Source organism: Ammodytes marinus (genome assembly GCF_949987685.1).
Source record: "Ammodytes marinus genome assembly, chromosome: 15".
In the NCBI taxonomy this organism is placed as follows: Eukaryota; Metazoa; Chordata; class Actinopteri; order Uranoscopiformes; family Ammodytidae; genus Ammodytes; species Ammodytes marinus.
The window spans coordinates 29752152-29774030 of NC_137219.1; the positions used below are offsets into that span (position 1 = coordinate 29752152).

At 41.3% G+C, this 21879-nt stretch overlaps 1 protein-coding gene across 2 annotated transcripts in view; it reads left to right on the plus strand.

The window, feature by feature from the left end:
• Nucleotides 1-21879, plus strand: part of LOC307261816 (protein PALS1-like) — a 138208-nt gene that overhangs the window by 70284 nt on the left and 46045 nt on the right. For both annotated transcript variants that reach the window (XM_080042460.1, XM_080042461.1), the window contains exons 4-5: nucleotides 718-818; nucleotides 19756-19863. In XM_080042460.1, coding sequence (XP_079898586.1) covers nucleotides 718-818; nucleotides 19756-19863 — 209 coding nt within the window. The remainder of the gene's footprint in view (nucleotides 1-717; nucleotides 819-19755; nucleotides 19864-21879) is intronic.

The window sequence follows — 21879 nt, forward strand, 5'->3', positions numbered from 1 at the left end:
AGAACTAGAACCAGCTTTGTGTTGTTGGAAAAAAATCAGTCAGAGTGATCAGTAGGTAAGAGACAACAAAACAAAGAGCGACTCTAGCATGCAGCAGCCCAGGACGGCGCCAGGGGTCTTAAGTCTAAATGGACTCAAAATGGTAAATGGACTTAAAGTATATAATGCTTTTTAGCTGATTTTCTCAGCCCCAAAGCAATTTTCATTGCTTACTACATTAATCTATTCACCACGCAGTCATACACCGATGGCAGTAGCTGCCATGCAACGCGCTGACTCAACCAGGTAGACTTCTACATGTGGCGGCGAGGATCGAATCTCCAAACTTGCAATCTAGTGGACGACCGCCATACCCGCTTTGCCACAGCCACAAGTAGTAGTCTAAAGTGGTTGAAAGGAAAGAGATTGAGCGAGAGTTAGTTGGTAAGCTGGGCGTGAATTCCTCAGGAAGGCACAAAGGACACTCTTGTTAGGATTTAATTAAGACTTTGTTTGGAGTGGTGACGAAGACACACACAAACAAGAAAAAAATAAGTCTTGACTAGGAAATGGGATGCAGCCAGGACGAGCAGGCTGTCATCTGCCTTCATCTAGTAAAGAAGTAGATGGTAAAGTAGAGCTCTAATTGTGAGCCTTGTTTCTCTTATGAAGGTTGATATGCAAGTCAAAGGTTATTTATGTAACTGCCGGTGTGTGTTTTTTTGTTGTTTTTTGCAGAGTTGGAGGAGTTGCTGTTGTCACTGAAGCAGGTCAGGAGCTGTCTCTCTGATCAACAGAGTCAGAATGACATAGAGTTGGTTCTTGCACTCCTAAACAAGGTAATATGAAGATATTTAGATAGAGCTTTGAATTGTATTTTCAACACTTGTACAGAGCCCCTAAAGTGACATGGGAAAAAAAAAACAAGGAAAGTACTGTATCTCATGCGCATCAGATTCTTTCTGGTGCGCCTGCAAAACTACCTCTTGCACACTTTTTGTTGCCTGTTTTAAATGTGACCTTGAGGTCCTGGGCTATTTTGACCATTTATGCATACTTTTGATTTATCCATTCCTTACTAAACTACATTAAGAAATGTTTATTATGCAAACATCCAATGTTTGGTATCTTTTTGTCCAGCACAACCTCACCTATATTACCTGATTACTATGGGTAGTAACACAAACATTCCTAACAAATTTGAAAGCTGAAAATAATAATAATGTCATTATGGTAATGTAAAAGTTTGATTGCGGTGGCATCAACCTAAATACAAATGTTATAAACACATAGCAGATGAATCCATAGACGTTTTCCCCAAATTCCCCAAAGTTCTGTCAACCATGACACATTAAAAATGTTAAGCATGCCAGTTTTTGGTATCTTTTGTTTCAGTAAAACTTCACGTACATTACCTAACAGTTTCTTTTTTCACTTTGACATAGTATGTGAATTAGGGCCGCCGCTCCCTATACACAGGGTACGCAGAGCGTGTACGGCACCAAGTACCTGGGTACCTTTTTTTTTATAATTTTTTTTTTATTACAAAGGAAAAATAAATGATCCGGGGGCCCCCCCAAAATGTAGGTTTCTTAAACAATTTCATGATAATCATTACATTCCAAAAAATATATAAATTAGTTATGAACAGGCCCATGGTTGTTTTTTTTTTCTTAATTGTGTAACCTATCACTCAATTTGGGCAAATTAGATGTTTCCCACAATTATAGCCTACCCAGCTTTATCAAGCTGTTTTTGAATGGCAATTCATAATGGCAAGCGGGGCCGGCAGCAGCCAAGGGGCAAGGGTGGGCCTGCCCACCCAATCAAAAGTGAAGAAAATATTTTTTCAGCCAATTAAAATATGTCTATTTACTATACCAGGACCATTCCTAGCTTCTGATTAGGTGGGCACGGGCCAGCCCACCTCCAAATTCACCCATCACCAGTTTTTCTGTGGTCAACGTCCACAGAGCTCTCTCTCTCTCCTTTGCAAAGGCAGTTAGTAGGATACTCGGCAACTTTTTTCACACGTTAAGCTGTTCTTTCTGTTAGTAAATGCTGCTCGCTAAAACTCATCACTACAAAATGCAAATATGCCAAAAAGCAGTCGCAGAGATATTGCAAGGGCAAAAAATGTCAGCTCTCGTGTTTTATTTTTTATTTTTTTTGGGGGGGGGGGGGGGGCCTCACTGACAATTTAAGCTTAGGGCACCCAAAAGCTTAGCAGCGGCCCTCATGTGAATAATTAAGTACGGGCGCTCAAGTATTGAGGGCCTGTAATTATTGTTATCCACCATACTTATTCTGAGTGGTGGTGGTGGTAGTTCTTATTCTTCCATGACATTTTTCTAGCTTCTACTCCTCCCACACCGTTACACGCAGACATACAAACATTTCACAGAACGTGCGTCCCTACCCCACGGGGTGTGCTATTATACAGTTTTTTGAATTTCCACAAGGGGGCGCTGTTATTAAGCCCTGACTGAAAAAAGTTTAAGAGGCCACGCCCGCACACCGTAAGTCGGATTCACTTGAAATTTCTCACACAGGTGTATGCTAGGGTGCTCTACAAAAAAGCCTCTGGGACCATAAAAGTCCGCTTGGGAATATTTTCCGCGAATTAGCATAAACTGAAAAACAGGGTTTTAACCACAACTTCCTCAAATTTCACTGTATTTACACCAAACTTCTCACGAAACCCCGGGGGACTATGACACGTATCCACAAAATATTAGTGGGATAGCTTGAAAAACATGGCCGCCATTGACCAAAACTTTTACGCAGGGGCGGGGCTTATCAGCAAATTGGCCATAACTCTTTGACCATAGGTCTTATCATCATCAAACTTGCTGGAAATTTGTAAAATACATGTGGTAGCATATCCCGAAAAGTTTGTTTAGATTAACCCATAGGGGGTGCCACAAATGCGAAAAAACATACCGTACTTTCCGTACTATATGCCGCACTGGACAATAAGCCGCAGGTGTTATAATGTTTAATTACCATATGTAAGAGTTCGTGCACAGAGGGGATTGTCGGGAAAGAGATGGCTGCTTGAGGAAGCTCCCACATTTCAACAAACAAGTTGCATATTTGCATAACGTACGTAAGTGTTACCATTTTGTGCAATAGTAGCTATTAGGGATGGGCACGAGTGTTTTCGCTACTCGTGTGATCGCTTGCATTCCTCGAGGATCAATCGATTCCTCGTTAAACTTTTTTCTATTTTTAGGACGCAACGCATCTGTCTACAGAACAACGGTTGACCGCAATAAAGCGCTCAATGCTTATGTCAAACAGTCACAGTTGCCATATGATATTAAGGATTTATTTTCCACAAGTTTAAAACACATTTTCCTAACTGAAAGTAATTAAATAAGCGGGCCACAATTTAAACCGATCGAGTAGGTCTGCGGTGGAGAGAGAAAAAAAGCATGGGCTGTAGTTGGCTAACATTCAAAATAGACATTTAAAATAAGAAGGGCAGCAAATACAATAAAATTATTGTCCTACAATTTAAACACATAGATAGGCTAAATAACTCACCAAAGCAGTAGAAGTAGTAGGCTAGTATATCCAACCGCGTAATGATCACTCCTGTCCGTGACTAATTACCGCGACTAATTCCTCGTTAACGGAACGTTACACCGTCGGCTTTTTAATCTCAATCCTATATTCCATAATAAAGGCTTCTTAAATGTCGTTTGCTCGAATGTGCCCGAAGTCAGCCTGGCTTCTTTACGTGACTTTCCAAGTTTTCCAGCACCGCATTCAGCTCCGCGGTGCTGTGGAGACCACACACTGGCTGCGCTGCACGGAGGTGGCAGTTATTTGCGGTTTCTGTTTGACACAACGCTTAGTTTATTTAACTTGGATCAAAATATTTAATTTTGTTAAACTTTATATCCGTTTTGTGCCGTTTTGTACACGTATATAACATTTTAAAATAGGGGCGGCCCGCCGGCCGGCCTAAAGGCTACAAACACTAAAAAAAACTAAAAACGATTTTCCTCATCCACCAATCGAGATCATTTGAAACGAGGAGTACTCGAGTACTCGATTACTAACGCCCATCCCCAGTAGCTACAGAATATATACTGTGCTGTGTAATAACAGGGTCGAAAAACGGGGAAAAAGTCGCGGCTTGTAGGCCGAAAAGTACGGTAATTAAAAAATGCAATGTTTGACAGGCCACGCCCCTCGCCCCCTGACTCTGATTGACTTGAAATTTCTTACACTTGTACAGCTCATGGTGCTCTACAATAAAGCCTCTTAGACCATAGGGGTCAGCCATGATTTTTTTTCGCATCCCAAATTTGCATGACCTGAAATACAGTCAAGTGACATCTACTTCGTGGATTTCCAACCTATCGTCACCGAATTGTGTACACAGCATAAGGGGACCGACATACACACGTGTATAAAGTTTTAGCCAGATAACTCAAAAAACATGGCCGCCCTTAACGAAAACGTCTTCGCGAGAGCGGCCGTTTTTCTGCAGATTTGCCACGATTGTGACCTTCAATCGGCCACAACTCGGGACTCGAGTTCGGAAAGCGCACAGAGGCGGTTTGTAGAAGCGTTCGAGCCCGGCCGACGGGTGGGGCGCCACCGATGCGGGGCTGGTGGCCGGCGCAGGGTGGCCCGTACTTTCAAAATCGCCGCGGGATTTTCTAGTTTACATTTGCTCTTTACTTCATCAGCCACGTTTATGAAATAAAATGGCTTAAACTAACATTGCAGACTATTGTTACAGTCTGTGAATTAATCTGTGTCACAGCCATTTAAATTTGAAGTAAAAAAACTGATTCTCTAGTTCAGGTTGCCTTTATATACAGTGACTTATTTCATTTGTGTATGTATTTTTTATATAAAACAGCAGTGATAAAGAAATTAAATACATTTTTAAAATATGTAACTCATCTTTATTCCCATATGCTCTATGTGTCTGTTTCTCAGGAGCAGACAAAGCACTAGATGACTTGTTCCTCTAGTCTAAAGGAACCTAAATTCATTCAATAAAAATAATAGGTAAATTATTAAAGAAAAAAAAATAGATTAATCAAAAAAATTATCGATAGATTAATTGATAAGAAAATAATCGATAGTTTCAGCCCTCACTAAGAGCAATGATGAGAAAACTACTTTAAAGACAGAGACGAGTTTAAACTATTTGCTAATAGTACAGTAATACTTTGGTAGCATTAAAATAATAAAATGGTTATATTAGTGCAATATTTGGATTCAGAAATGGTAATATGGTGGTATAGCTTTTTGTTACAACATGGAAAAGATTAGGTGATATAGGTTGATGTTTTTACAATATTATAGGCTACTATCAGTGTAATACCTTCAAAATTAGAAGTCACTTTTTGGAAATCAAAATATAGGTTATTAGGGGGCCAAGCCCGAGAAGGGCAAGGGACCGCGTTATGCAGAGCAACGCGGTTCCCAAGCCCTGCTGGGCAGGGAACCCTATTGATTTAGTAGGAATTATTATTATTTGGCGCGCCAAAATCTCGTAAAAGTGGTGCTGCAGCCCAAACCAGAAAGTGTGAAGACATGCCACTTGTCGGGCTTATCCAGGTCCGTGCCGGGTACGCAGACACAAAAATTCAGACATGCCAACCACTAGGTGGCGCTACAGCAAAGGACAACGCGTTTTGGGCTATAACTTCCACACCGAAAGTCCGACAGTCAAAAACTTTATATCCACAGATGCCCACAAGTCAGCTGCATCTTTTGGGATAGGCCACGCCCATTTGCGTATATATAGATTTTTTGCTACATCGCAAAAACTGTGTCAGTCACCAAAACATACTCCTCCTACAGTTTTCGCACGATTTGGACGAAACCAAAAGCATTATGTTCTACCGACTCCCACAAGCAAAAGTTATATAAAGAATTGTTCTACGACCATCGGAAGACCAAACGGTAGCGCTTCAAACATTCGCGCAAATCCCTTCAAAAAAAAAAAAAAAGGGATTTTCTTGAAACTCAAGGGAGACTATCATGGGGCATACCTGACTCTATACAGAAAATCTGGCCAAGAAATTCCTATGTATGCCGGATTTATTAAACAAATTAGTTTTGCACTTTTACTTCCTGTTTCGAACTATTTGGCGGGAAAATTCAAAAAAGTGGACAGGTTGACAATTTGATTTTGCTCATAACTCCCCAACCAAACATCGCACATTCAAAAACTTGACATCCACGTGTTTGGTACATTGAGCTGCATCTTTCTATCTAACGCAGTTTTGCGAATGTCATCCATAGGGGGCGCCAAAACCACAAAAAGCAAAGAAAACGCGTTTGGGGCTATAACTTCCACACCGAACATCCCACAGTCAAAATGCCCACAAGTCAGCTGCATCTTTTGAGATAGGCCACGCCCATTTGCGTATGGGATTTTTTTTCATTACATCGCATAAACTGTGTCAGTCACCAAAACACACTCCTCCTACAGTTTTTGCCCGATTTGGACGAAACCAAAAGCATTATGCTCTACCGACTCCCACGAGCAAAAGTTGTGTAAATAATTTTTCTACGACCGTCGGAAGACAAAACGGTAGCGCTTTAAAGATTTGCACATTAGCTACCTTTTACCAAACTGCTCCTAAATCCAACACGATTCATCCTATTAACACCAAACTTCACACATGTTTGTTCGCCTGTTCTCAGGTTGGTTGTACTTTTTCCTTTAATTGTTGCAAAAGGGGGCGCCAAAAACACACTTGAGCATCTTTCTCCGCGATTTCTTTGCCTTTCGGTCTATAACTCCCAAACCGAACATCCCACATTCAAAAACTTCACGTCTCCGGATTCCGTGAAGCGAGGGGCCGGCGCCGCGCACGACGACGCCCGATCCCGAGTCGCACGGGACGGCTTGGCCCCCGTCCACAACTGCTTGCAGTTCTAGTTATATATTATAATGCCGAAATTCATACAACTCTTTTGTTCCAAACTTACCTTTTTGTTTTAAGGTAGTACTGTACAAATAATATGTTAATTGCTGTGACTCATTACCTGGAAACACTGATAGTAGTTTCTGTATAATAACCATGAATCAGTACTGCAAAATGCCCAACTGCCTGTTTCTATTTAATTTCATACCAATATTAGCTTAAAGGCCCTGGCAACCGAAAATCACTTAATCCTTGTAACTATGTTATTTAGAGGGTAAACTGAATGCTAATATGTATATGAAAGGAGTTACGAATATCTGTCAACCCCCCGCAAAAATACTGTCAAGTCAGTTGGTCGACCATTTGAAAATTCCAGATTCTAATGTTGCATTAGATCTTGTTTTCACACGTCACACGACTGATCTCCGTTCTAAAGTACATTGGATTACCCGTTAGAAAATGTCTGATTCAAACGTTGCATTAGATCTTTGTTTTCACACGTTCTAAAATACAATTCTATAAAATCTCTCTGGTGCCGCACAAGAGAAAGAGACTGTCTCTTTGTGCCTGAGCCAATTATTGTAGCCCTACATGTAGTATTTTGCATTAAGTGTAGGAGCCTAAATGCCTATTTGCTACTTTTAAGTTAATGTGTGTTACTGTTTGGATTTTAACAAGGGAAATAATGTAAAAGTCAATTGTGGTCATTTGGAATATATTGAATTCCATTTTGAAATTAATATAATTATTAGGGGGCCAAGCCCGAGAAGGGCCTGGGACCGCGTTTTGCAGAGCAACGCGGTTCCATAGCCCTAAGGGGGCCAAGCCCGTGAGGGGCCTGCTGGGCAGGGAACCCTATTGTTCTTGCTGAGATTATTATTCTTCTCCGCATAAAAGTGGTGCTGCAGCCCAAACCGTAAAGGGAAGGGACATGCCACTTGCATGACTAGACCCAGGTCCGTGCCTGGTACGCAGACAAAAAAAATCAGACATGCCGGCCACTAGGTGGCGCTACAAAAAAGGAAAACGTGTATAACTTCCACACCAAAACGTCCGACAGTCAAAAACTTTATATACACAGATGCACACAAGTCAGATGCATCTTTTGAGATAGGCCACGCCCATTTGCGTATATTTAGATTTTTTGCTACTGTTGAGTGAGGTGATCTTGATGCAACTTATTACTTGTGCATATCTTGTGACATTTGTATATCTTTTTGTCATAGGTAAAAGTAGGATAATTTTAATGAAACAGAATAGAGTGTGACTGCTCATCAGGGTAAAAGCTGACCAGAGGAAGGGGAAGGACCTTATATGGCCATAGGAAGGAGTAGAGGAAGGGGAGAGGATTATATGGCCATAGGAAGGGGGCTACCTGGTCCCCCCGTGCAGCTGTGCCTTTTTCACTCCTCCCTCTCTTCCAAGTCTCATTGGTCCTCAGATTACTATATAACAGCTCGTTCTGAGCAGGACAAGGCCTTTTTGGGCCGCTTTTGCAGGTACTACTATATACTCTATAGTTAGTCACGCTCTGTTCCAGCACACTCTATCTGTCCCTTTAACCATGGAGGCAGAAGAAAAACTTAGAAAAACTTTGTGAGTCCAAAATACTCTGAAAGAATTTTGACTTCGAAGAACTTAGAGGCAGAGTCTTTTAAAACACTTCTTTAAAACTCTTGAAACACAGATGACTTGGTAAAAATCTCTAAAACTTTAGGTGGGGATTATTAGAACAGGGGTCTGATAGAATGGTGATTGGAATTAATGGAGATTGGGTTGAGACAAGATCTCCCATTTACTGACTGGTGTCGTTAACAATCTTCCTTAAGTCCTTATCATTTTTACAGATTCAGTGGGATGTTAGATAGGGCTAGAGCGCAAGTTTAAAATCGGAGAGCATGCAATTACTCTGGTCTTGTGCTTTGACAAATTGTGACAAATACCAAGAAAACATCTACTAGGGGATAATGAGAAAAAACTCAGTTTTGATGAGTTTATAGGCAAATAACCTCTTTTCATTTCCTTTCTTGTCCATTTTATGTAATATTTCTATACTCTCTTGTATTTTGTAAATAAAATCCCTTAAATGTTGTAAAGCCTCAGTTTGAATTAGTTTATAGCTGGAACAGAAGGACTTTAGGTATAGGTTTTTTCTACAAAGAGATCGTTTCCCCCCCGGGGAGGTAAGTACATTGACTCCACACTACGGCACATTACTGATTTAAAACAAACACAACCTCATAACAAATACCTTTTTTATCAAAGAAAGACAATTGTTTTTAATGGCTTCCCAGGTTTAACGTGTGTAGTTGAATGCTGAAAATAGTATATCTGTTCTATTTTATAGGAGGTGGAATTAATAAACATCGGGTACATAAAATTACAGTAAATAACTTGTGAAAGATATCCTTTGCCTAAAATAGGGGAGTGATCATCAGGAGCAAATAGAAAGTGTTACATTTCACACCTAAACGAGATTCCTGAAATAGACGAATACGTTTAGAAGAATTGAAACGCTGAACACAGTGGGTTTAAGTAGGACACTTTTATTTATCTAAGAGAATCCCAAGGCAGTCTAGTAGTTAAGATCCCGCGCGCTCACCTCCTGGAGCCCGGGTGAGATTATCAGCAGAAGCCGTGAGAGTAGGGGAGCTCTTTGATGGTAATAAGGGTTGTAGTTAAAGCATTGGGTTACAGGTTAGTTAATGCAGGTTTAATAGGACATAACTAATAAACTTAGATACTAGCTTTTCATTACAGATCGGACTTTGGAAGTCGAGATCGTAACACTACATCGCAAAAACTGTGTCAGTCACCAAAACATACTCCTCCTACAGTTTTTGCCCGATTTGGATGAAACCAAAATAATTATGCTCTACCGACTCCCACGAGTAAAAGTTGTATAAAGAATTTTTCTACGACCATCGGAAGACCAAACGGTAGCGCTTTAAAGATTTGCCGACTAAAACTATACATCGTATCAAGACAACATTTTAGAAATATGGTCGTACTATCCTAACGAACATCCTCAAAAATTTTTTAAAATTTCGCCAAAAGGGGGCGCCAAAAACACAAAAAGTATACATCTCCTTATCCAATTGAGCATCTTTCTCTGCAATTTTTTTGCCTTTTGGTCTATAACTCCCAAACCGAACATCCCACATTCAAAAACTTTACATCCCCGGATTCCGTGAAGCAAGGGGCCGGCGCCATGGACGACGACGGCCGATCCCGAGTCGCGTGGGAGGCTTGGCCCCCGTTCACAACTGCTTTCAGTTCTAGTTATTCCTATTCCTTACGTAAAACTGGTGCTGCAACCCAAACCGTAAATGGTTGGGACATGCCACTTGCATGGCTTATCCAGGTCCGTGCCTGATACGCAGACAAAAAAATTCAGACATGCCGGCCACTACGTGGCGCTACAACAAAGGAAAACGTGTTTTGGGCTATAACTCCCACACCGAATGCCCGACAGTCTTTATATCTACAGATGCCCACAAGTCAGCTGCATCTTTTGAGATAGGCCATGCCCATTTGCGTATATATAAATGTTTTACTACATCGCAAAAACTGTTTCAGACACCAAAACATACTCCTCCTACAGTTTTCGCCCGATTTGGACGAAACCAAAAGCATTATGCTCCACCGACTCCCACTAGCAAAAGTTGGATAAAGAATTTTTCTACGACCATCGGAAGACCAAAGGGTAGCGCTTTAAAGATTCGCTAAAATTCCAAAAAAAATAGGATTTTCTTGAAAGTCAAGGGAGACTATCATGGGGCATACCTGAGTCTATAAAAAAAATATGGCCAAGAAATACCTATGTGGGCAGCACTTATTAAACAAATTAGTTTTTCTTTTCTTTTTTCTGTTTTCGCCAAGTCTTTTGGCGGGAAATCAAAAAAGTGTCTTTACTATGGAGAGGCTGACAATCTGATTTTGCTCATAACTCCCCAGCCAAACATCGCACATTCAAAAACTTGACATCCACTTGTTCGGTACATTGAGCTGCATCTTTCTATCTAACATAGTTTTGCGAATGTCATCCATAGGGGCGCCAAAACCACAAAAAGCAAAGAAAACGCTTGTGGGGCTATAACTCCCTCACCAAACATCGCACATTCAAAAACTTCACATCCACTTGTTCGGTACATTGAGCTGCATCTTTCTATCTAACACAGTTTTGCGAATGTCATCCATAGGGGGCACGAAAACAACAAAAAGCAAAGAAAACGCGTTTGGGGCTATAACTCCCACACCGAACATGCCACATTCAAAAACTTTACATCCCCGGATTCCATGAAGCAAGGGGCCGGCGCCGCGGACGACGACGCCCGATCCCGAGTCGCGTGGGAGGCTTGGCCCCCGTTCACAACTGCTTGCAGTTCTAGTTTTATTTTGAAGTGTGAGAGGAAACTCTCTCTCGCGCTCTCAACTTCTGTCTCCTCCCCTCAGCCAGGTTTCTACGTGAAATATGATATGGAATTAGGGCCGGATTTTCTTCTTAGAACCACAAAAAAACAAGCAGGATAAATGACGTCTGTCTATCCCCCACTGTCCCGTCTGAGCAAAGTAGCGCATCACCCGGTGAAACGCTGTGATGGTGACGTTCACAGTGAGACCTTGCCACTGCGTCGGACAACGTCGGAGAGTCTGGAGGGGGCGGGAACACAAATCTGTTTGGTGTGTTCGGAGACGTCGGCCGCCGTAGATGTCATTGGCCTTCTTTTCACCCGATTCAACATGTGTAATCGGCGTCGTCTATTCTTTCAGCCGGGGCAACCTGATTGGTTGAGGGCTAGCCCGTCTCTGCTCTGCCACGGCAGCGGACAAGATATTAGTTTCACTTTTGTCAAACAGGATTTAGGTTATAATGACAGCCTACGTTATGACATCAGGCTTCTTAATGTCATCCCGTGCAAGCGCAGAACGTACGGCAAGTCGGTAGTCGGCTCGGTGTGTTCTGTGGTGGATTTGAATAAGCCTCTATAATATCAAGAGTTTGCTCACCGTGTGTCTTAAAGGTTGGGGTCACTGGGGGAGAATGAGAGCACCCCCTAGAAGGACTAGTATCTGTCTATTTGTAGATATAATACACTTGATACCCCCCACACATGAGATATAAGACACTGTTCTGTAACTAATCGAGTAGGTGCCATGCGGCTCTCAGCCTGCTGCTTCAATGCTCACTCTGAAATCCTCTATATTGTCTGATGGAATCCCTGCAATAAACTTGGAATACTGATTTAAAGAGTCCAGTCTGAAGTCCCTGATCTGTTGTCTTTGTCAAGCCATGGGGAACAATCGGCTACTACAGTTCTTTGGACTTTTTTGGCCACGTCGGGGAGACTGGAGCTGACTGAATCGTCCGACTCCATTTTCTGGTGACGATCGGCAGTCGGCCCGGGGTGTCTTCGCCTTAAGACTAAAATTATCACAGGGGATTCCTGCAAGTTAACGTTGCAAGGGTAAAGGCTTCCACGATCCGATTGCATGTCCCGATCCTGGATATACAGAGACAAATCCCAAAACTGACTGTGCGACTAGGAACTGTACAGTGAAACAGCCGCCTCCCTCCGTTAGTTTGTCTACAGCCAACCCGGTAATATTACCACCACCACTGCATGGCAGGCAGTGCTGCCACATTAAAAGTCGATCCCTGTTCTGATTCATGCCTCTGACACGTCGACTTGAAAAATAATGAGTCGAGGCCCTGAATTCAGTGCTGGGGATGTTGAGCTCTTTGGCGATTTCCTGTGCCTCTCTTTTCTCTCGACACACAGCGTTCTCTCTCCCAGCACACAAACGCTTGTCCCGGCCGCTTCTGAGTGCACGGCCAGTGCCCTTAAGCTGAATGATTGCTCTGGTAACTGGACGCCGAATGTTCGACCCCGAATATAAGACGACCCGACTTTTTACGACCTATTTCCAGGGGAAAACCCCCGTCTTATATTCGGACCATCACCGCTCTATGTAAAAATATTGCATTGGTGTAGTTTTTTTTAATCAATGTAGCGAGCTGCGAGTCAAATGCAGGCTGAGCTCATTGACTCCCATGTTAAATATTTTCACAGGATTAATACACCTAAGGCCTGGTACAAAAAAACATTCTTGTCTGTATGTTTAGTTCATATTTCCATGACAACACTGAGGGAGGTGAATTTTTTTCTAGCAGGCTAGTTTTTATTCTATTGGAGGTAAAAATGTACAATGTATGTAATGTGCCTCGGCTGCAGCAGCGCCATAGAAAACACCGGCACACAGGCGCATAGTCCACACAGTCTGAAATAAGCATTGGAGGAACTACTCCCAAAACATTTAGGCAGCAACCAGTTTAATTGAGCCTTAATAATAATAATACTTTTTTTTTTTAAATACACTGAATTACAAGGGTGTAGAAAATGTGTGTGATAAGAGCATTAAAAGGAGAAAAAATAATGGGTGCAGTGTGAACTGCCAGTCAACCTTGTTGCGAGCATTTTCAAGTTTGCGTCTCGTTGCTTGGCGAATCTTTGGTCTGAACTGGAGAGACGCCAAGATTATTTATCGGTCTGTGGCATGTGCCACAGCGACCACTGACATACCATGGCATCTGCCGCTCAGTAATGGTGCGATCTGTTTGTTGTTGCTTTTGAAATGACAGATTCTTTTGAAAACAGCCAGCCAGACATTCAGCAATTTTTTCACTAAATAGGCCTACAACAATTTGTTTTAAATTGTATTTATTTTTTACTATAGGCTATTATTTTAATGTATGTATGAGTGATCTTGATTTGATTCAAAATCTCAGAATTTGGTTTTGAAAGTTTGTCTACTTTCAAGCTTCCACTGCTTCCTGCTATGTGAAGTCAGACACCTTTGGTCCATTTATTAAGGTCCTCATGCAGGCTGTAAATATGTTCCTCTGCTAACTGTTGCTGATGTTTGTGTTGACCTGCACACATTAACTGGTAGTAGGCTACTAGCAGCAGAGCTAACGTTAGCATCCTCGCTACTACTAGATTCACGTTGGGTGCATTTAAAAAACGCGGATCTTTTCGAGCCCTGGACTTCCAGTGTCATTTATGTGGAGTGGTGTATGACTAGGCCAAGTTTTTCTGAAGTTGACAATGATCTCCTCTGTCTTTTCAACATCAAGGATCAAGTTGTTGACTTAACACCAGTCCACCAGGTGTTTTCACCTCGTCCCTGTAGGCCAGTTCATTGTCATCCTTGATGAGGCCGACAACAGTTGTGTCGTCCGCATACTTTAAGAAGTGATTGGTGCTGAATCTGGGACGACAGTCGTGGGTCATCAGGGTGAACAGCAGGGGGCTGAGAACACAGCCCTGGGGGAAACCTGTGTTCAGCAAGATGGAGCTGGAGATGTTATTGTTCACACGTAAAGATTCTGGGTTCTGTTGGTGAGAAAGTCTAGTAGCCAGTTGCACAAGGGGGTGCCGAGGCCCAAGTGACCCAGTTTGCACACCAGATGCTGGGGGATGATCGTGTTGAACGCTGAGCTGAAGTCCAGAAACAGCATTCGCACGTGGGTGTTTTTATCCTTCAGGTGCTCCAGGCTCAGGTGGAAGGCAGAGGAGATGGCATCCTCTGTAGAACCGTTCGGTTTGTATGCAAACTGGAATGGGTCAAGTGATGGTGGGAGCTTGGAGGTGATGTGGTCCTTCACCAGCCTCTCGAAGCACTTCATAATGATGGAAGTCAGTGCTACGGGGCGGAGGTGATTCAGGGTAGTGATGTTGGATTTCGTAGGCACTGATATGATGGTGGCAGCCTTGAAACATGATGGGACAACAGCCTGAATCAGCGAGGTGTTAAAGATGTCGGTGAGGACACAGGCCAGCTGGTCAGCTTATTCCCTGACGACCCGTGCTGGGTTGTTATCGGGGCCTGCTGCTGCCCAAACACATTGTCTCAAACTAGAGCTTCTTCCGTTTCCATGGTATGTTCTCGCGATACTCTCCGTCCACTACAGCCTTAGAAAACAACTCGAGAAGTGAGCCTCGCAACACATCCCCCTTCTAGCCCCATTGTGCGTGACTCCTTGCGCTATTGGTTGGATCTGCTTTTCTATCAATATTTTTCAAATGAAATGAACCAATCAGCACTAAGTTAAACAATAAGGACATTCCCCATTACCGTAATACCTGGGGTTTTACTGAAGGAAACAGCTTTCCTTCCATGGAAGCTATGGTGACAATCTAAAACTTGCGCTTACCACGGTATGCTGAGGGTCATGTTTTGTACACTTCTCTAATGTGTTTTGAAAGATTTCCACTGCATTTCTGAAGATAAGGCTTAGGAGAAGCAATTTCAAGAGCCAGCACAATTCAACTGGATGACTAAAGGTTCTTATTTCACATAAATGCCCAGGGGCCTCATTTATAAAGCTTGCAGCGCACAGAAACCTTGCGTAGATGGGCAGAAATGTGCGGCAAAATGTGCGGTGGCAAACGTTGGTATTTATAAAAACATTATTTGCGGAGAAGTGTGCGTATTCCTACGCCAACTTCGGACCATGCGTAGAGCTACCGCAAGGTTTTCCTGACTCGGGGAATCAGCGACACTCAATGGCAACACCACAAAATAAATTTCTGTCATCAGAAAAAAACAGACAAATGACTGTGAAATGATTGGCACCCAATATATTTAGTCAATAAAATGTATAAGCTTACCTATAGTTGTAAATATATGGCTACTGTAGTCTATGGCATGCAGTTGTGATGTAGGTTGAATTAGCCTACTTATCAAGTAGCCTAGGTCTAGGCTACATGTTTTGGTTATAAGTTGAATCTTATAGCGCTACTCTATAATAATATCCTATAGGTTGGGAGGTGTTTCCGTGAGTGGCCAGCGGGAGAGCAAAATTTCAGCGGTGTGTAAAAAGTAGTTTTGTACAAAGTTAAGCCCAACAGATATTAATTAAAACTGTATATTTCGTTAGATAAAATCATGTTACGATTTTAGCAAATCATTACACGCATCTCTTTCCCATAACAATTCACCCTGGAAGATTAAACTATAATCTGATGTTGTTGGAAATGTGTGGATCTCACAGGAGATAAACAATGCTCTCGAATAGACTATAGGCATTATTTCACTTGTCACACCATATTTTATATAGGCCTACATATAGTGCTACAGGTACGCTAATACGTGATATTGCATACAGTACAAAGTTGGGCGAAACTGCTTTACAAAGACTATAGAGATACTGGTAGAATGTGGGATGAAACTGGGAGGTGAAGTGGGAGGACAAGGGGTGGAGATCGTCTGCGCACAATTCACCGCAGGTGGGTATTTATAAAGGGAAGATTGCGTGCTTTATAAATCTGATTTTTTTTTTTTTTGCGCAGCACATTTTTGGCCTTGTGCGGACGCAATGTTTTAGGATGGTTTCTACGCACACCGTTATAAATGAGGCCCCAGGTTTTTCAAAAATAGGACATAAGTAGACCTCAGAAAACAAAGGGCTAATGTGTTCTGAACATTTCTATATCAAACACTTTGGTTAAATTGATCTTCTTGCACATTTAAAATAGATATTTATAGTAGTATGTAAAATCTGAAAAAATACCTCTAGACCCCTTAACCCATTGATGACTATGGCAATCTAGGATGCATGTCCTTAATGCCTGAGGATTTTCTGAACGTCTACCAAAACCTTAATATCTAAGCCTGTGTTGCACATAGAAACATGAAATAAAATAAATTTAAAAGGTAAGGTTCACAGGTTTTATTTAAACATGCTCCCTTAGCGCTTATAAACCAACACATTTTTCTAAAAATCGTCAAAATTAGATGGGGGAGAAAAAAAAATTATAAATTATATAAAATATTTAAAAATAATGTGCTAAATGAGGTTATAATCCTGCTTCCTTTAAGCATGGATAGTAGTGACTGAGTGTGCAGTGGAGGGATAAATATAGACAGATATAGGAGGAAGAGATAGCTTTATTTAATAATTTAGTTCAGTTATCACTGGCACCATAAATCCGACTTCCCAGTACAACTGGAACGCAGACTAACTCCCACTGTTGGGAGCCGATCAGCGGGTCCAAACGGCTGTAGCCTATACCACATAGATGAAAACAAAACTGAAACTTAACTATCGCCTGGCTGGGCTGAATTTGAGTTGGAGCAGCAAAATATAGCCTAAATTCTTAAAAATTGTTAATAAATAGATGCAATGTGTTGTGTGATTTTCGTCAGTAGCCTATAGTAGACCTAGATTCTGCGCTCCGAACGTCACTAACTGTTCTATAATACAATATTTTTTTTAAATTATTTATTTATTTTTTATTTACGTGATTTTCGGCAAACCACACAACATTTGGGTGGTCACGTGGTCTTAAAAAATCAACAAAACCCACCTTGTGTATTTGAACCAGTGCATTCTATGCTGCATGTGCCATGAAAATTAGATAGCAACAAATAAATAAGCAAATAAAATAAAAATTGCAGGTTAAAATGGAAACAAAAAAGTCTTCAGACTCGATTTAAAAGAACTGAGAGTTGCAGCAGACCTCAAGTTCTCTGGGAGTTTGTTCCAGATTTTTGGTGCATAATAACTAAAAGCTGCTTCTCCTTGTTTAGTCCTAACTCTAGGGACTGTAAGTAGACCTGTCCCAGACGACCTAAGGGCTCTGGACGGTTCATAACGTATCAGCAGATCAGTAATGTATTTTGGCCCTAAACCATTTAGTGCTTTATAAACCAACATCAGTATTTTGAAATCAATTCTTTGAGTGACAGGAAGCCAGTGTAAAGACCTCAGAACTGGGGTAATGTGATCCACTTTTTTGGTCCTAGTGAGGACTCGAGCAGCAGCGTTCTGAATTAGCTGAAGCTGCCTGATAGACTTTTTTGGAAGGCCTGCAAATACACTATTACAGTAGTCAAGTCTACTAAAGATAAATGCATGGACAAGTTTTTCTAAATCTTGCTGTGACATAAGCCCTTTAATTCTTGATATGTTTTTTAGGTGGTAGTAGGCTGATTTATTAATTGATTTAATGTGTTTCCTGAAATTCAAGTCGGAGTCTACGACAACACCAAGATTTCTGGCTTGGGGTGTGGTTTCTAACATAATGGATGTAAGCTGTGCGCTGACTTTTAATTGTTCATCTTTGGCACCAAAGACAATTACTTCAGTTTTGTCGTTGTTTAATTGAAGGAAATTTTGGCACATCCAATCATTGATTTGCTCAATGCACTTACTCAGTGCTTGTATCGGACTGTAGTCTCCTGGTGATATGGTTATGTAAATTTGTGTGTCGTCTGCATAATTATGGTAGCATAATTTGTTCTTATTCATAATCTGAGCTAGTGGGAGCATGTAGATGTTAAACAGAAGAGGCCCAAGAATGGAACCTTGGGGGACTCCGCATTCAATATTTGTTCGCTCGGATGTGAAATTTCCTATTGACACATAGTAGTCTCTATCCTTTAAGTAGGATTCAAACCAGCTTAGTACAGTTCCAGAAAGTCCAACCCAGTTTGCTAGTCGATCTAGTAATATGCTGTGGTCAACTGTGTCAAAAGCGGCACTGAGATCCAGTAAAACTAAGACTAAACTACTAAACTAAACTTTTGCCACTGTCTGTGTTTAAATGGATGTAATTGAGCACCCTAACCAGAGCAGTCTCAGTGCTGTGGTGTTGTCGAAATCCTGACTGGAAAACATCAAAGCAGTTGTTCTTTGCTAAGTAGTTATTTAGCTGTTGATAAACAGCTTTTTCCATGATTTTACTTAAAAATGGTAGGTTAGATATGGGCCTATTAAGGAGGGCAGGTCTGAGCTACTGTGCTCCACCTTCAGTTTCACTTTCGTTTTTCATCTTCTTGTCAAACAGCTGACCCGCTCAGCTGTTTCGGCTCGGGACAGCGGACTCTGTCTGAAGTCAGCTGATAACTTAGAAGTCAAAAAGCTAAATCATTCAATAAAGATCTCTGTGCCTCTCTTCTCTATCTGTCTGCCTGTCTCTCTCTCCACTGCGCACTCAGCATCGACAAAAGAAATTATGCTCACCCCATATGAAATGGCTTAACGTGTACACGAAAAAATAGTTGGTAGAACAACAAAAAAATAACTCATGTAGTAGGTAGCACAAAAAAAAACTTCTGTGGTATGTAACATACAAAAAAAAAACGTATGCAGTAGGTAGCACAAAAATAATTACGTAGTAGGTAGCACACAAAAAAAACTGATGTGGTAGGTAACACAAAAAAAACATGTAGTAGGTAACACAAAAAAATAACTACAGTTAGGTCCATATATATTTGGACACTGACACAAGTTTTGTTATTTTACCCGTTTACTCAACCATCTTGTCACAGTTATATAACAAATATGGGCGTAACGTGCAGACTTTCAGCTTAAATTTAAGGGTATTCACATCCAAATTAGAGGAAGGGTTAAGGAATTACAGCTCTTTAATATGTAACCCCCTGTTTTTCAAGGGACCAAAAGTAGTATGACAATTGACTCAAAAGCTGTTTCATGGACAGTTGTGGGCTATTCCTTCATTATTTCATCATCAATTAGGCAGGTAAAAGGTCTTGATTTGATTCCAGGAGTGGCATTTGGAAGCTGTTGCTAGGAACCTACAAAATGCGGTCTGCATTTTTTTTTTAAATAACTAATCTGAAATTTACCTGGTAGTTTTTGTTATGGAAAAGCTTTCATGAGTAAGTTATAAACTGAAACTTAAGTGATACACGGTAACAAAATAATTGTATTTTAGTTGAACTTTGGCTTAATTGACAATCGTTTAGTGGTGGAAAAGGATATGCACAGACTAAATGACTGAGGTCTGGTTGCATGGAATCCGACTGAACATTCTGATGCATTTTTTTCCCTCTTTAGTCTGACTTCCAGTCATCTCTGAAGATCCATAATGCAGTGGCCACCAGCATGCACCAACCATCTCCTCCTTACCCACTCACACACCAGGCGCTTCAGCTGGCAATGGAGGTACCAAACCAGTTTTTTTTTACTTAATTAGTTTTTATTCCTTTACAATTCTTGAAGTATCATGTTCATCCAAAAGAAGTTGAACACACACACACACACACACACTTAAGACCCTTTTCCATTACATGGTAGCGACCGTACTTTAATGCCAATGATATTGAGTACTTTTCTGGAGGTTGTTTTTCATTACAACATTGTACCCATATACAACCATTATGTGTTTCTACTCAGTCTTCATCAGGGCAATTATTTAATTCTGACTTGCTTATGTTTTGAAATAAGTGTTTTGCGCTCACTGTGTTTTACTCCCGTTAACCGATAATGTATTGATGTGTTTTTGTTGCCGTCACTCTTAAGGCCAGTGAATTGTTCCCTCTCAATCAAATCAACTCAGTGTACCCAGATGCGCATCTACGGCCACTGTGTGATTGAAGGAAACAGTTCACTGTGCTTTGGAACTGCGGCAACTGTCTTTTATTTCCTCTCTCCTTCTCATTTCAACTACGTACATCCACATCCACTCTTACACTTATTATTTCCCCTCACGTATTCTTAACCAGGGTTTTTCCTGCATAGAAAAAATGTTGGCGCCCGCCAAAGCGGATTTATCCAGCGCCAAAGGAAAATCAGGAGCGCCAAAATGATAAAGATTGAGAATAAATATAGCTATTTAAAACCTCTCCAAATTCAGCCCAATTTAAGTCATCCTTCTTGAGGGGTTGGGCAACAACTTGAATTTCATTTTCGATTACTATTACGGCTTCCCTCAATCATGAAAACAAAATAATCGTTATTAAACTATCATGGTTCCGCACGCCGGGGCATGCAGGCTGTTAAATGCAGCGAACCCTTTCAGCCGAGCGGTGCGCTTGCTCGGCCCCTCCCTCACCTGATAATTTAGCTATCCGCAGGTCCAGAGATTAGGAGGGAGATGTTGCGCATTGCAGGGTGTTTTGAAAAACTTCTAGATGACGAGAATAAAGGTAAAACTAATTGTGTTGTCTGAAAACACTTCAGACTCACAACAAACTAAAATAATGTGCAAGATTTGTCACGCGCGGACACGCGAGTAACGTGACTTACGCGACTGCGAGAGAGAGAAAAAGGTATACGACCTGATCTGCACCTCTAAACTTCCCGACCAATTTGTTTATTCACTTAAAGTCGAATCATAGTGGTCTATGACCAAGCAATCACTGAATAAAAAACACAGGAAGTTTAAAGCTCCTTGACTCCTGCCACCACAACTGTCAACACTACAATGCAACTGCCTTGACATAAATAAATCATGCCCTTACATTTAATGCTATCAAAAGACATGCCCTATCAACACCATTTACAACGGGTTATTTTTATTTTGACATATTTATTTTATTCAATTATTAAAAATATGTTTCACTTATTTACCCTATTTCTATTCTCCCTATTTTCAGTTCAATTAGGCCTTTGTTTAAAGTCCAAAGTCATGGTGTTATTAGAAAAAAACCTTGTTAAAAGTAAAATAAATGCATAATGTTTTTTTTTATATATTTTTTTTTTGGGGGCATTTTTTTATGCTTTATTTGATAGTGCAGAGAGACAGAGGTGAAATGGGGCAGAGAGGGGAGTGACATGCAGAGAACGACCGCGGGTGGGAATCGAACCCGGGTCTGCTGCTGGGCCCGGCCCGGGAGGGGGACGCCTTACCAACTGAGCTAAAGGCGCCTCCAAATGCATAATGTTCTTAAATCAATGATTAACTGTCTTTAATAATCATGATAACACAATGTGATTACTCAAAATAATCATGATTATGATCGTTTCTTTCTTCTTGCAATTTCCATGGTTTAGATCAATTAGAAACAATTAAAGTATTGTGCCCCTGGGGCGGCGCGGCGCGATAGCCAATCAGCGTTGAGCTCCTCCCGACGTCACTCACTTCGGGACCACGTGCACATTCAATGAGTCATCGGGCGGCGGGCGGCGGCGGACACAAATGAGCCAAATGAGCCAAAATGATCACGTGGCGCGGAACCT